The sequence below is a fragment of the Centroberyx gerrardi genome, chromosome 15, assembly GCF_048128805.1.
Source record: "Centroberyx gerrardi isolate f3 chromosome 15, fCenGer3.hap1.cur.20231027, whole genome shotgun sequence".
Classification (NCBI taxonomy): domain Eukaryota; kingdom Metazoa; phylum Chordata; class Actinopteri; order Beryciformes; family Berycidae; genus Centroberyx; species Centroberyx gerrardi.
In genome coordinates, this window is record NC_136011.1 from 24,597,284 (window position 1) to 24,612,052 (window position 14,769).

The 14,769-nt window shown below is 40.3% G+C and overlaps 1 protein-coding gene across 1 annotated transcript; it reads right to left on the reverse strand.

Moving 5' to 3' along the window:
- Positions 1 to 8,738: 8,738 nt before the first annotated feature.
- On the reverse strand, positions 8,739 to 14,081 carry mtx2 (metaxin 2). The gene is made up of 10 exons (XM_071911723.2): positions 13,922 to 14,081; positions 13,513 to 13,560; positions 13,283 to 13,329; positions 13,000 to 13,072; positions 12,827 to 12,903; positions 12,431 to 12,523; positions 12,096 to 12,134; positions 11,823 to 11,948; positions 11,046 to 11,122; positions 8,739 to 10,417 (listed from the first exon to the last, which is right to left on the reverse strand). Exons 1-10 carry the CDS (start codon positions 13,959 to 13,961, stop codon positions 10,258 to 10,260), a joined length of 780 nt encoding a protein of 259 aa, XP_071767824.1. The 5' UTR covers positions 13,962 to 14,081; the 3' UTR covers positions 8,739 to 10,257.
- Positions 14,082 to 14,769: the final 688 nt, after the last annotated feature.

A 14,769-nucleotide genomic window follows, 5' to 3' on the forward strand; every position in this document is an offset into this window, starting at 1 on the left:
TCTCTCCTCTCTCTCTCTCTCTCTCTCTCCTCTCTCTCTCTCTCTCTCTCTCTCTCTCTCTCTCCCTCTCTCTCTCTCTCTCTCTCTCTCTCTCTCTCTCTCTCTCTCCACGAGGTAAAACCTAAAACCCGACACCAGAGTGAGTGTTTCCTGACTGAAACCTTTCCCTCTTCTAGTGGTTTCTTTACACATAAACAACAGAGTCCATGGTGTGAACATTTCACACTCTGAGGACTTTTTCTAAGTTAAAAGATAATACCTATGTGTTCTTTTTTTTTTTTTTTTAAGTTTGTGCCAATCATCTAGGTTGCCCCTCTCCTTTCCATTTGGCCTGATTTGTCTGCACTGCAAAAACTCTTCATTTTAACAAGTCATTTAGTCCTAAAATTGTAATTTTCTTAAATTAAGTGAAGAAATCTGCCAGTGGGGTGAGATCATTTCACTTGTTTCCAATGCAAATCAACTTGTTTCAAGAATTTTGTAGAATCAAGTGTCATTTTCTTGATAGTAGTGCAGTGATCTGCCTTTATTCTGACTTGTTTCACAATACTGACAATCATTTCTAGAAAATTCCTGAAACAAGTGAAGCTGCATTGGAAACAAGTGCAGTTATCTCACCTCACTGGCAGAATGTTTCTCTTGGTTTAAGAAAAATAAGATCTGAAGGCTAAATATGAGACTAAATTACTTATTAAGATGGACTTTTTTGCACACAGTCAGCACAGTTGGAGATATCAGGGCTCATTTTCTGACAGTACCATTTGCTGTCATTCATTCTTGTCCAGTATGAAAAACAACTTCCATAGACTTGAATTGCCCAAGATAGATAATTCATCCCAGCAAACATGAAGCTTTGTCTTTATTTTTTAAGATTTTTTTTTGGGAGGGGGGCATTTTTGCCTTTATTTGACAGTTTAACAGTGAAGAGAGACAGCAAGGATAGAGGAGAGAGAGAGAGGGATAACCACCAGGACGCCCAGCAACCATGAAGCTTTCATTTGCTTTGGTCAGACTTTTCTGTTTTATCCATATTCCATTGTGCCAAGTTAAGTGTTTTCATCTCAGCGCTGCGTTACGTTCCGCTCTGCTTCCTGTCAATCACCTGACACACACAGGAAGAAATGGAAATCAAGAAATAATCCCTCAAAAACACGTCGCCTCTAAAACTTTATTGTCACATCCATGTCTTTTTATTAAGGGTGTCTTTGTCAGGCGGGACAGCAGTTCATTTCAAGCTAGATTTGACACTGTAAAGTTTGTATCTTTAAAAATGATGAAAAATGAATAAAGAAGTCTAATTACATACAGCATGCATTGCAAAATAATTTGGGGAAATGTAAACTAGACGTAGACAGTAGTAATGGGTTGTAACTGTAAGACTAACTCTAAAATAGCCACAATTTTATCAATGTGATACCTACTTGTACAAAATGACTGCTGTCATGAAAGTAAAAATTGTCACTGGCTAACTCAACTTTACTTATATAGCACATTTCATACACATCGGCAATTCAAAGTACTTTACATAAATAAAGACATAGGCAATAAAAAAGTGAAAGCGATAGAAGCAATGTAAAAAGTGAAAGTGCATTAAAAATCACATTTAAAATGACAGTGCAAAAAGATATAAAAGATAAAGATATAAACGATAAAAACAAATGATAAGGCATACCACACAGCAGCAGAGGGATAACAACACACTTACAAAATGGGTTTACAGTGTGAAACCCTTCAGCTTTGATGGAAACTGGGCTCAAATCCAACATGGTTGTTTTTCTCTGATGTTTACATGCACATTTAGATTGTGATAATATTGAAGATCAAGTAAGAGCTGGCACGTTTCGCCAGGATATGAATATGATCACTCATATATGCTGATAATGGCAGGGACATTGAATCATGGTGAAGATGAATACACATTATCCCAGTCATTCTTGTTTTTTGCAGTCTCTGTAAATTCTGTTTCCCTGGTAAAAAATCCATAATACTTTGTTTATTCATATGTAAAGGGATATTCGTGATCATATTTGTAACAGCTTATCCGCAATAAGTACATTTCCATATTGCGTAAGACCTTAACTGCGATTTTATCTGGAATACAATGTTCATGTAAATGCAGTCAGTGTGTTTGCAGCACACCGATCTGGAAAATGCGGTTAGGACAGCCAATTTGTGCCGAATTAGTTCAAGTTAGATGCAAGAAATCTTTCAGTGTTTATCTAACTTCAGATAGTGTTTCCTGAGACATAAACAGAACAAACTGATACAACTGCAGACAGCTGTTTTTCATATGTGGCTGGGTTTTAAACTTTTTCAGCCCGGTACCCAAACCAAGTAAATACAGCCTGCAGGACTCAGGCTCCTTTAGTCAGGCTAGTGCTTTTGTCATGTGTGGAAACAGCCTGTGACCTATTTTGGCCCCTGAGCCAGAGTTTAAGAAACACTTTTGTTCGCCACAAGGCTTACGATATGTCTGTAACCTTATCTTACAGTCAGGGGAACATCTGTATCATAATATTGATTTCATATTTGCGTGGCATGAAGCGACATAAGTGTATTTTGTTTACTTAAAGAGATGATTTGAACGAGTCTTGTTTTTCTTTAATTTTGAAATAAAACGTAAAAAAAATAAACACCCTAAAACACTTTAACACAGTTAAAAAAAACAACTTATTGGCAATTTATCTTGTATTTTCTGGGTCCATTTTGTTGTTTGGTGTAGTATTTTTCTTCTTCCAGTGGATAACTGGCCAAACGTAAACAACATGGCGTCACGTTGAGATGTTTCTAGCACATATAGAACGGAGTTTGATAGCAGAAAATTATCCAGCGATCTAAAACATCAAAAGTAAACGTCAGGTTTTGATGTCAGTCCCACATCCACACTAATACGTTTTCGTTTTAAAAAGGCGTTTTAAAACGAAAACAATCTCCGTCCACACAAGCGGCGTCTGCGTCATCGTTTTCAAAAGTCTCTGTTTCCGCCCGTCCAGACTAAAACGCAATCCCGGAGTTTTCGAACTAAAACGGGGTCAGCAGCGTTTTCAAAAGTCTCCGTTTTAGGGATCCGAAAACGCCGGAGTAGTGTGAACGCTAGGCGTAAACGTAGCAAAAGTTATGCGTTTTAAAACGAAAACGTATTAGTGTTGATGTGAATCAAGAGCGAGGGCTTCTTTCTAGAGCCGCCATTTTGCACCAAGAGACGTTCAACAATCATACAGGGAGAAATCTATCGTAGAAGAGGCAGAGAGACCAATTTCTCCACTGACAGCAGCCTCAATAGACCAGAATGCAATGCAGCCACAAGAGACATGCTGTGTTTTGAGTAAGGAGCGCAACTCTCACTTTTTTCTCAACTGGACAAACTCTCACTCCGCTATCGCTATCGCAGAATAAAGCTTTGGAGAGCTGTGCGTAAAACTGCGCAGTAGGAGCACTAAGTAGATTAGTAGAATGTGAGAATCCGAAATGTGAAAATGTGTGTAAAAGGGTAACGGACCGAGCAGCAACACAGTCATGAGACAAATCAGACTCATTGTGTTTTTTAGTAGCGTTCAACATGTTGCTCTCCACTGTCTGATGCAGCACAGCAAGTCTATCAGTGGATGGAGACGAGGCTGAATATGACAAAAAGAAACAACACGGCCAATTAGCAAAGACATGAAAAACAGGAAATAATAAAACGTGAAAGGGTGTGTGTGTGTGTGTGTGTGTGTGTGCGTGTGAAAGCATCCAGAGACGGACTATGAGGAGAGGAGAGGATTATCGACACACAGCTAATCTCTTTATTCCACTCAAATCTTATAGCGCCTCAACACATAAACCACTTCTCCACACACTTAGAGTCACGATACACACACACACACACACACACACACACACACACGCAAGCAAGCATGATCAAACACACACATAAACACAGTCACGGACACATACATGCAGATGGAGGAGGAAACACAGGCTTACAAACATGCACACACACACAAAAGTAGACCACACAGGCAAAGGAACACACACACACACACACACACACACACACACACACAGGCATAAGCAGATTCATACATGTAGGCATGAATATATAAGACATTCAAACACACACACACACACACACACACACACACCTGGGAAGTCATGCTGATCCTGTTTAGCTGAATGAGATTAGTGATATTGGGTCACTGCATCAGAGAAGAGTTATTGCATTGGTTTTATCACACACACACTGACAGACACTCACACACACACACACACACACACACATATATATACATAAACACACTTACATACATTCACTGGATACAATTAAAATGAGTGAGAAACTTAAAAATCTTTCTCTCTCTCTCTCTCTTCCTCTCTCTCTTCCCCTCTCTCTCTCTCTCTCTCTCTCTCTCTTCCTCTCTCTCTCTCTCTCTCTCTCTCTCTCTCTCTCTCAGGAAGTCCAGATTACGAATTATGACTCACTCTGATCATCAAGCTGTGTAATTATCAGCCTCCAGTGGTATTGTCTAATCTGCCACATCACATCACAGCACACACACAGACGCACGTTCACACTCACACACATACAGAAACTCTTATTCACACACACACACACACACACACACACATCTGACTATCCTTATGAGGACCTTCCACTGACTACACTCTTCTCTAACCTTAACCATTCATTTGTTTTCATTTTCAGCAAAAGTTTATCTTATGACCCTAACCTAACCCTAACCTAACCTTTACACATGACAAACCCATGACAATAGCGTGTCCAGTTGGTGCCATTGTCACCTAATCTTTTCACGGTGGAGGATTGTAATCTTCACATTATTCGTGTTCACAACATGTAATTTCTTATTCAGAGTCCCTGCTCATTCCATAAATCTTTTCGAGACCGTGTTGAGCTGCCAAGCCACAATGATGCAAATATTTGTCAGGCCACAACTTTGCCACAGTCTTTACTTTCATTATTATGGGAAGGATTATTAGTTTAAACATGTTGACGACAATAATTTATTGACATTCTTAATTTTCCTGTCATTACAGCTGGTATTTTATGCTCTGTCCCAATGGAAAGGGAACAGTGTCTTCTATAAACAGAGAGTCAGATTGCATTTCCAAACATCCCCTATGATTAGGATTGATTGATTTCATTTTTCCTAGACTTTACTGATAGTTCGCCACATAGAATCCACTTTTGATGAAACATACAGCATCTCAAGTCTTCCATAACCATCTCACCGAGAGAAACTTAATTGTCTTCCATAATCAGATTAGACACATTCTGTCCTCTTCTGGTGCCCCGCTGAATCTTCCTGTTTCCATAGCTAACAGTGATAAATCTGCACAGAGAGATCACTGGCTTCTGGATCAAATCTGACATACATGTTTGATATATAGTTGTTCTTAATAAGACACTGTGTTCTTCTAGATTTATACCCAACATTAACATACTGTTTTTTCTGCATGAAGAAGGAATAGTTTTCTGTCACTCATACTGGATCATCAAATTAATCAAATCCAAAAAAACACCACCACCAGACATCAAAACAGGGTTTAAAAAAAACAACGCCGTAAAATGTCCACAGATGTGAAGTGTGACATCAAGTAAAAGCAAAGGATGTCAGAGTGATTCAGCGCTCACTGACCTCGATACTACAGACCGAACTGTTTAAAGTGTATTGTCACATGCAGAGGAATGCAGGGCGTCCACATCAGCAGCAGTGAAGTCAGCATCACTCTGCATATTAAACAAGTCAGAAAACAAAAAATAGAAAAAGATGCACTGTGTTACATGCAGCCAAATAAAACAAAGAGCACAAGGATAAATTAAATAGTTTATACTCTTTAAGTATTCTAAATGCATTCAGTCGCTACAGCTCCACCCATTTAAATCCCTCCATGTATTTTGCATTTTGTTGCATCATGACCCAGCCTGCCTCGGGAAACGGCATAAAAACCAGTATAACCAGTTCTGCCTCATGCCAGCTGTCTCTACCAGCTCTGCACTATACTATACGCTGATGTGAGACATAATGGAAAAAGTACAAAAAAACGGTCAAACCAGTACGGCAAAATTATTCTCGGTGCCACAATATTCACCTCTGAGCTGAGTAATTTATCAGGGAAAAGCTGAATTTCACCCAAAGCTGCACAGCAATAATTATAACCGGCTTTTATAGATATAGTTTTATTTTGCTTATTTATTTTTTCCGATTTCAAAATGTATAATACAGTTTTTTTCCATGGTTAGCAGGACAGTAACGCCTCAGTCTCAGAGGTTCTGCAGCACCAGGAGCCACACTAGATCCTTTTTACATCCTACTGCTGCCCCCTGCTGGATATCTTCTGTCATTACAGCCTCTGTGGGTCTGCTGCTCTGTAGGGAAGCTGGGTTCAAACATGCTTTTTTGTTTTGTTTTTTCAGCACACATTGTTTTAAAAAATAAAGGTTGTGAAGCAAAATGGGTTTACAGGCAATTGTGCAGATTAACCCAACAAAATTTAAATTGTCTCAGAGGAAGAACGCTGCCTTGGGCTTCAGTGTGTGTAGAGAGGTGATCATTGGAAGTTGCGGTGTTTAGATTTGAAGAGCAATTGTTACACACGTCTTTGTAGGTTCATGTCAGTCATCCAAGTAGTAAGATGTCCAAAAAATAACAACAAAATCCACTGGACTTACAATTGTAGAGTTGAAGACGTTTTGCCACTCATCCAAGAGGCTTCATCAGTTGTTGAGCTTTAAGTCCAGTGGATTTTGTTTTTATTTTTTGGACAATTGTTATACACTTATTTAGTTAAGTTTTTTGGATCCCACTGAAATCATGTTTACCAAAGAACTTCCACTTACTATGTACTATATTTCATGTGTATCCCAGTAGCACCCTCTACTCTTCTTTCTTCGGATGTTGAGCTGTGTCTGCTGATCTTCTATCCCAAGTACAGAGACAGAGACAGCCACTCTCATTATGGGGCGGCAGTAACCAAGAGGTACGGCCCCACTGTGAACACGGCACAACTGTGTGCAATTTTATTCTGCAAGGTGTAGCTGTGAATAGTCATGTGAGCCCGGTACTCACAAATCATTTTATCTTGTGCCCAAAAGTTCTGATAGGTTGCAAAAAAATGATGTTGTTTAAAGGAAAATCCCACGCTCGGATACTCTTACTGTTAGCCTAAATATCATCAATCGTTGATGTTCAATGTATTTTGTGATTGTTTTTGTTTCTTTGTTTTTTGCTGTACCCACTTTTCTTCAGTCTGCCTCATCTACTTCTACTTCAGTTAGTGATTTCCTACATTTCCCAGAATTACTTTCAACAATCACAAGAGAACGGGTCTTGTGGCTGCATTGCATTCTGGTCTATTGAGGCTACTGTCAGTTGAGAAATTGGTCTCTCTGCCTCTTCTACGATGGATTTCTCCCTGTATGATTGTTGAACATCGGAGCAAAACGTTGAGTCGAGAAAGAAGCCCTCACTCTTTGATACTGAGGGACTGACACCAAAACCTGATCCTGATGTTTTAGAGAGCTGAAACATTTTCTGTTATCAAACTCCATTGTAGCTGCGCTGGAAATATCTCGACATGTTAGTTTAAGGGTGGATTTTTCCTTTAATGTACAGCTACTGAAGATAGCCATGACAGAATCCAAATATGTATAAGAGTGCAAATTTACAATTAATTTACAAATGTATCTACATGCCAACCCGGGGCTTTGGGGTCCACAGGTCATGAGTTCTGGTAGTCCAGAAACGGCCAACAGACTGAGGACTGAACCAGACTTCCTCACCAAGCTGTACATTTCTGTCTTTCTGTTTATTTGTCTCTATCTGTCAGTCTGTCGTCTGGGTGATGACCTCGAACTGAGCAGCGTTTGGCCCCCGTAGGTCATCACTCATGATGTCACAGCTCCTGGAAGTTCAAAGGTCAAATCCTGCCCTCACAGGAAACCTGGAAGCCAGACACTCGCTCTGTCTGTCTGTCTCTCTCTCTCACACACACACACACACACACATATAACTGAAGGGCAATCAGAGGTGATCAGACATTAAAATTACTTGAGCTTGTCTGAGACCTCGAGGCAGACACACACACACACACACACACACACAGAGGTCAGTGCAAGAACCAAACCATACCTAACCATGTATCAAACACTCAAAATAGAGTTCAATAGAGTTCAGTTTCTTTGTTACAGCTGATAATTGATCTTTGTTTTGTTCCTTATCGACAGTAGTACTAGCATGAATCTAGCTTTAATCGAACTTATAATAATAAACATTTTAGCATTGTGGAAGGCTACAGTCTTATATGTATACATGTGTATATGTATATGTACATATATATATATGTGTATTTGTATGCATGGATGTATGTATATGAATGTATTTTTGTATGCGTGCATGTATGCATATATTTATTTTTTTTTTCTTTTTAGTCACCTATTTTTCTCTCTTGTAAAGCACTTTGTAACTACGATTTTGAAAGGTGCTATATAAATAAAGATTTACTTACAGTGATTTAACTCTCTGATAGCAGTGTGCTTCCAACATTTCTGATTCCATTTAGAAATACAATCTTGCACAAATGTGACAGAAAATGATTTAGCGTATCACAAAATGAAATGTGCTTTGATCCAATGAAATAATTATCCCTTTGGAACCAGTATCATGAAATTGGTATTGATATAAAAAATATTTCAATGATATCCATCCCTTCAATAGAAAACAAATGACAACCAAAATAAATTTGATTAAGTGTTGGTTAAGTTTTAATGACTTTTAACAAGTAGGCACTTTCCATTCACACAAAGAAAACAACAGTGGAAAAACAAAGGAATAATAAATCACATCATCTTCATCATTATGTTCATGGTTTTTGTTTTGTTTCAGTCAACGCCAATACTGCCAAGTGGAAGCGCCGCCTCCCGTCTCCTACTGGTTTCTATGGTTTCAGGGCGTAAATTAGCAGGCTGTCTGACCTCGAACCCAGTTCAAGTTGAGCCGTGTTACACAGCTGAACAATCCTGCTGCGTGGACCTGTGGTGAGCCGATGGGTGTGTTTGCAAACGTACTGTACTCCAGTGGAACAGTGTGAAAAATACCCAAGGAGCTTAGAAATGGTTTAGATAACAGATGTGATAAAGGAAGAAGGAAAAATGTCAATAAATTATCATCCATTACACGCTTTAACTAATGATGGAAGAGCCGAGTTTGAGCCCCAGTGTCAGGAAGACCTCTGACCTCATTTTGGGAAACAATATAGTATCACATCATCATCATCATCATCATCATCATCATCATCCCACAAGCAGGGAAACTTTAAAGGCAGTAGCAAGCTGTGGTCTGATAAAGACCCGTTTTCGAGCTGTGGTGCAGAAGCGAGCTTGGTGGCAAGTTTTGACCGACTAGGTTGAGATCATTCACTGCTGTTGTAAACATTTGAAAAGCTCAGCGGTCAGTGTGTGTGTTCGCAACGCTCGCCTCGGACAGGGGGAATAAACCAACAGGGAGCGAGAGTTGGAGTTGGAGCGTGAGTTGGAGTCAGCTGGCATCAGGCGGCAGACACGCCAACGCTTCTTCTTTTTATACAACAGGTAGTTTCAGCCAGGCAATTCGATTGGTCAAAGATATGTTTCAACCTGGCTGATAATTCCCATAAAGCCAGGCTGGCTGTGCAGATTTTTTCTCCTGCGTTTTCATTCTTATAAGTGTATTTAACTTGGGGGAAAAAAACGTTTTAAACAGTACACATGCATTGGTAGCCACCGTGTACAAGACATAATACCCTTGAGAATGTTCTTTAATGTGATTACGGGGACTTTGATGCTACCCCATAACTATAATGACAGTAAAGAACTCCCTTGTGGGTAATATGTCTTTATTTGCAGCTACTACGTCTTAGTTCTAGGACAAGGGAATCAACATGGCACCCTGGCCAAACTCCGTCAAGGGCTATGGCCCGACCAGCTCCCATGCCATGCTTTTCTTTCCATTTCTGAGTCTTCAGTCTGACTGGCTCCTCAGGACTCCTACTAGTATGTATGGAAAGAATGTACAGGCAGGGAGCAAGAGGGAGGGAGAAAAAAAAATAGAGGGGTAGGTCTGTGAATATAAGCATTTGGGGGGGGTTTTAGCGTCCTGGTACTACAGCAAGGGAATGAGAGAAGGAAGGACAGAATGTAAAAAGATGAGATGATACAGAGAGAGAGAGACAGAGAGAGGGAGAGAGAGAGCGAGAGGGGAAGAGAGAGAGATTTCCGTCCCTTCAGGAGCTCTTGTCTTCAAAGTAGCTCTGTTCGATGCGTCTGCAGAAGGACAGCAGGTTGCTGTAGCTCTTAATCCTCTCTGCGAGCTCGGTGCTCGTCAGTCTGGTGGTCAGTATGGTGAAGAGATGACCGAACACCAAGGCATCCAACTCTGTGGGCCTGGAGCAGAGAGTGAGACACACAGAGACTTATTCCAGATTCATTAACCTAATCATTTACGTTTTATTTTCATATTGTGTAACATTTTAATGCTGTTTAAACAAGGCAGGAAAACAACTTTTTCATTGTCTGACAACAGCCACTTTCACCCTGCTGCCTGTTTCACCATCTAGGATTTTAGAATAGAAAACTCAAGCTTTACCTCTTCATTTATGTTTCTGTAAATTAATTCTTCAGTTAAAAGGCAGTCACATATCAAAGAGTTTCCTCTACCATTGAATAGGTGTGGTGGGTCACCCTGCATTAAAGAGCTGCTAAACTTTTAAGAATTACAGAATTTTTTAAGAATGTCTGGGTTTCAGTTGAGAGTTTTAGTGTCCCGTTATGATCTAAATGCTGTTTCAGAAGATTTTCCACCCTGACAAGAATTAAATTGTGGTGGAAACACTGAATACTTGAAAAGAGAACTACATGAAAGTGGTCAAATTGAATAGTATTGAATATCGGCACAAAATATTGGTAATCGGTTACTTCAATCTAAAAATTCTGGCCATCAAAAACCCATATCGGTTGAACCCTTGTAGGTAGACTGAAAAACAGAAGATAGACAGATAGACAGTAAACATACTGTTTGTTGAAGAAGAATGGTTGGGTCCCCAGCCGCTGGGACAGAGCCTGGCAACACTGGCTCACATCCTCATAGACCTAAAACACACGAGAAAGGACAGTTAGCTCCTATGGTCGCCAGTCTAAATCCCTTTCACTTTTGTTTGGGATAGCCTTTAGCTGATGATTACTACAAATTTTCAAAGCCAGGTTCATATGGTCACATGTTATCGGTTTTCCCTAACAGAAATCCCTATAATATCCCTAATAATATATAATATACTGTATATAATAACAATATATTATAACATCCCTAAGTATTTCCCAAACATCCCTTAAAGTGTGTTTTTGGTACTCAACAGTGAGTTTATAGTGACCACATCATACTTTATGGATTTTACTCTTCTATGGTATCACCAAGACATTCCTATATTCCTATAATGTTTCTTGCACTGTGTGTGTTACTTAATAGTGAATTTACAGTAACCTTTTACCATTTTGCTGAATACTGTGATCAAGATAACAAATCCTAATTATTAGTCTAAATGATTTTAGTAGCAAAATTGCTTTACTGCACTGTTTGGATCTTTTATCAATATCTTACATTTATTTACATCTATAAAGAGCAGTTGGCTGATATGGCGATATTCTACGATTCATAATTGTGGAAAGTAAACTCCTGATATGCGATTATAGGAAATGAATTGTGCATCCCCATCCAATCCCCACAATTAAATGAGAAATTGTGCCAAACTCGTGGGTAAAAACATCAAACACTCGTTGCCAGGTGGTTGCTAACCTGCTCCAGGGTTTTTCCCCCCCAGCCAATGGCGTTCATCTTCCTGCGAACCTCCCACTGCTTCTGATAGGCCAGGATGTGGTTCAGAGGCCACGAATAGGGACTGCTGTATCTTGGACGAGAGATCTGTGGAAAACACACGCACAAACACACTCAATTAATTAAGCTGAAACGTGGTTGAGAGGCAATGAATAATCACTGCTGGAGAGGAGGAAACCTTAGAAATCTCTACACACACAGTACACACCACACACACACACATCAAGGCCTGACCTCCGAAGCTGTAGCGTCGTCACACCACTGGATGTACAACTGTGGAGAGGAGAGGAGAGGAGAGTTAGCTGACACAACAAATGCATCTAACTGCGTTGGTGTTAAGATATCACAATACAAAATACTGGAATAATGATTGGTTTGGTTTTTAAATGGTTTGAGAATGATTCTTTTTAGCTTTCATAGCTCAAGAATATTGCCCATATGGTTTGAGCTGTGTGTGTATTGTGTCTTTGCAGTGAGCAGCAAATCATTGCGTAAGTGTGTAGTGTACTGTGTCTATATGTGTGTGTGTGTGTGTGTGTTCATCTGTCTGTGTGTGTGTGTGTGTATACCTCAGCAGTAAGCAGCATGTTGTTGACCAACTCCATGTAAGCTTTCATTTCAGCTCTCTGAACGTCATCTAAGCCGTCGCTCAGAGAATGACCCTGAAAACCGAAACACACAAACGCAGAGAGAAATTGTCTTCCCATCTTGAACGGATTCCATTTTTCAAACTAATAAACAAGCAAATACAGACATAAACAACCTGACACACACATGTGAATTCCTAAAAGTGAGTGTTATTCCCAGCAGATTAAATCAATAAGGACTTCAGGTGTTAAAATGTCTTAAAAACAAATTTTCTGGAGGATCAGCAGGCTGTGATCAAATAAATCGCAACTTCAAAATCTGTGTATACACGTGTGTGTGTGTGTGTGTGTGTGTGTGTGTGTGTGTGTGTGTCTCACCTTAGCCTTGGTGAACTGGACTATCGGCCCCAGTTCGGACACCACCTGGTTCCCTACATGGACGAAAGGAACTTTACCTGGAGAAGGAAACAGAGAAAGACAGAGAGATAAACAGAAGAAGGGACAGACAGAGAGATAAAAAATAGACTTAGGAAAGTAGCATGTGTACACACCGGAGGGAGACATGTATTCTGCGTTGGCTTTGCAAGCCACCTGCACCGGTAGACTGCACATCCTTAGGTAGGCCTGCATAGGAGAGAAACAAGATAGTGTCAGTACACAAAAACATAATATAACACACACACAAACACTATGAATGCACATCCTAAATCATGTTGGAGATACAAACGTACATGCAGACACACACAGAAGGACGGATGGACTGGAACATACATACCGCCTTATTTGCTCAGACAGGCAACACACACACACACACACACACACACATAGTCTCACCTGTACAGCCAGAGATGAGGCACAGTCAGACAGCAGAATCTGATCCTCTGTAAAAACAACAAAACCGAAGATATTGTAAACAAACACATTAGTAGCCACTCTTCTGTGGTGACAACTCTTTAACACACAATATTCTCTCCGTCTTTCACTCTCTGGCTCTCTTTCTCCCTCCTAGGCATGCACACTCACTCACTCACACACACACACACACACACACACACATAACTTACCCTTCAGTGGTTGGTACAAGGTGGCATTTTCAGGCCAAGGTTCAGCAGCTGTCAGAAACACAGACAGACAGACCCACAAACAAACACAAACACACACACACTCTTAGCTGTCAGGTGATATGTCAACTTAGCTAGCTAGCAGGTTCTTGGTTAGGTCTACAGTTAGCATCCTGCCAATGTAACCGTGCATTAGCAGACACGCCCCCATACTGGCGCAAACACTACATATCCAAAAGCTAATTAAATAGAAAATAACGTGGAAGAAAGTGATTCTTAGAGTTAGGGTAAAATAGACATGCTACACTGTACCATAAGGTCAATTATATGTTCCTACATAACGTTAGCTGACGTTAGCTAGCTAAACAGTAACAGAAGCGGTTGACAGTTTGCGGCTAATTCAACACTTCACCTGCCATCTGGGACACGAAAGCCTCTGCCGCAAGAGACATGGCGCGACCCGTGTAATATCGTTATAAATCAAAAGCCAAAGGAGAAAGATGATGGAGTTATTCCTCTGCATGCAAGGTTAAGGGCAAGTGCTTCTGCATCCACCGGTTGGTCCGCCGCGGTTTATGTTCCGGGGGGGAAACTCGGATTTTTCGTTCCGCTTTTAAACGCCTGCGTTGGAAACTGGAACGACGACTGAAAGCTTCGTAAAAGGTACAACTTTTAAAGGGTGAACAAGACTACTGACTTGGTCCGTGTTACTTTCTGTAGTGCAGTTATGTGGAATAATACTCATCTCGTTCTCTGACCTACATAGAGAATACACATTGGCCTGTGTTTTCTGTACCCATTCATTTGTATGGAAGCAGTGAAAAGCTGATATAAAGCATCCTCAATTATCAGGCTAATTATAATTGAAATATTGGCCGGTCAACTTTATATCCTTCAATCAGTCTAATTACCATTGACTTATACTGGATGACAAGGGCATATGTGGAATATTGTGGACTATGGTGCAGCATGTGTCATCATGTGGTATAACGTGCCTAAGCAGTGGGTCATGTGTCATCATGTGGTAACATGTGTGCTGAGCAGTGGGTCATGTGTCATCATGTGGCTTGCATGTGAAACATCCAATATAAAGATGACCCAGTTCTAAGAAGGAATGCTAAACAAAAGTAACTGCGAGTGTTTTCCCCCTCTTGGAACAGCAGTGTCATCACAGGGCGTTGCTTTGCCTATAGGAAGTGTTTGGCCTTGTGTGTATATAATCTTTGTTAGAGTAATTCCCTTTTAGAGAATCACTCACCT

What these genes read in the sequence shown, in the direction of transcription:
- mtx2 (XM_071911723.2), bottom strand. Translation starts at nt 13,961, where the DNA reads ATGTCTCTTGCGGCAGAGGCTTTCGTGTCCCAGATGGCAG. An exon ending in AGAATACATGTCTCCCTCCG is followed by an intron (nt 12,904 to 12,999) that starts GTGTGTACACAT and finishes TTCCTTCTCCAG; the next exon opens with GTAAAGTTCCTTTCGTCCAT. An exon ending in GGGGAAAAACCCTGGAGCAG is followed by an intron (nt 11,123 to 11,822) that starts GTTAGCAACCAC and finishes CGTGTGTTTTAG; the next exon opens with GTCTATGAGGATGTGAGCCA.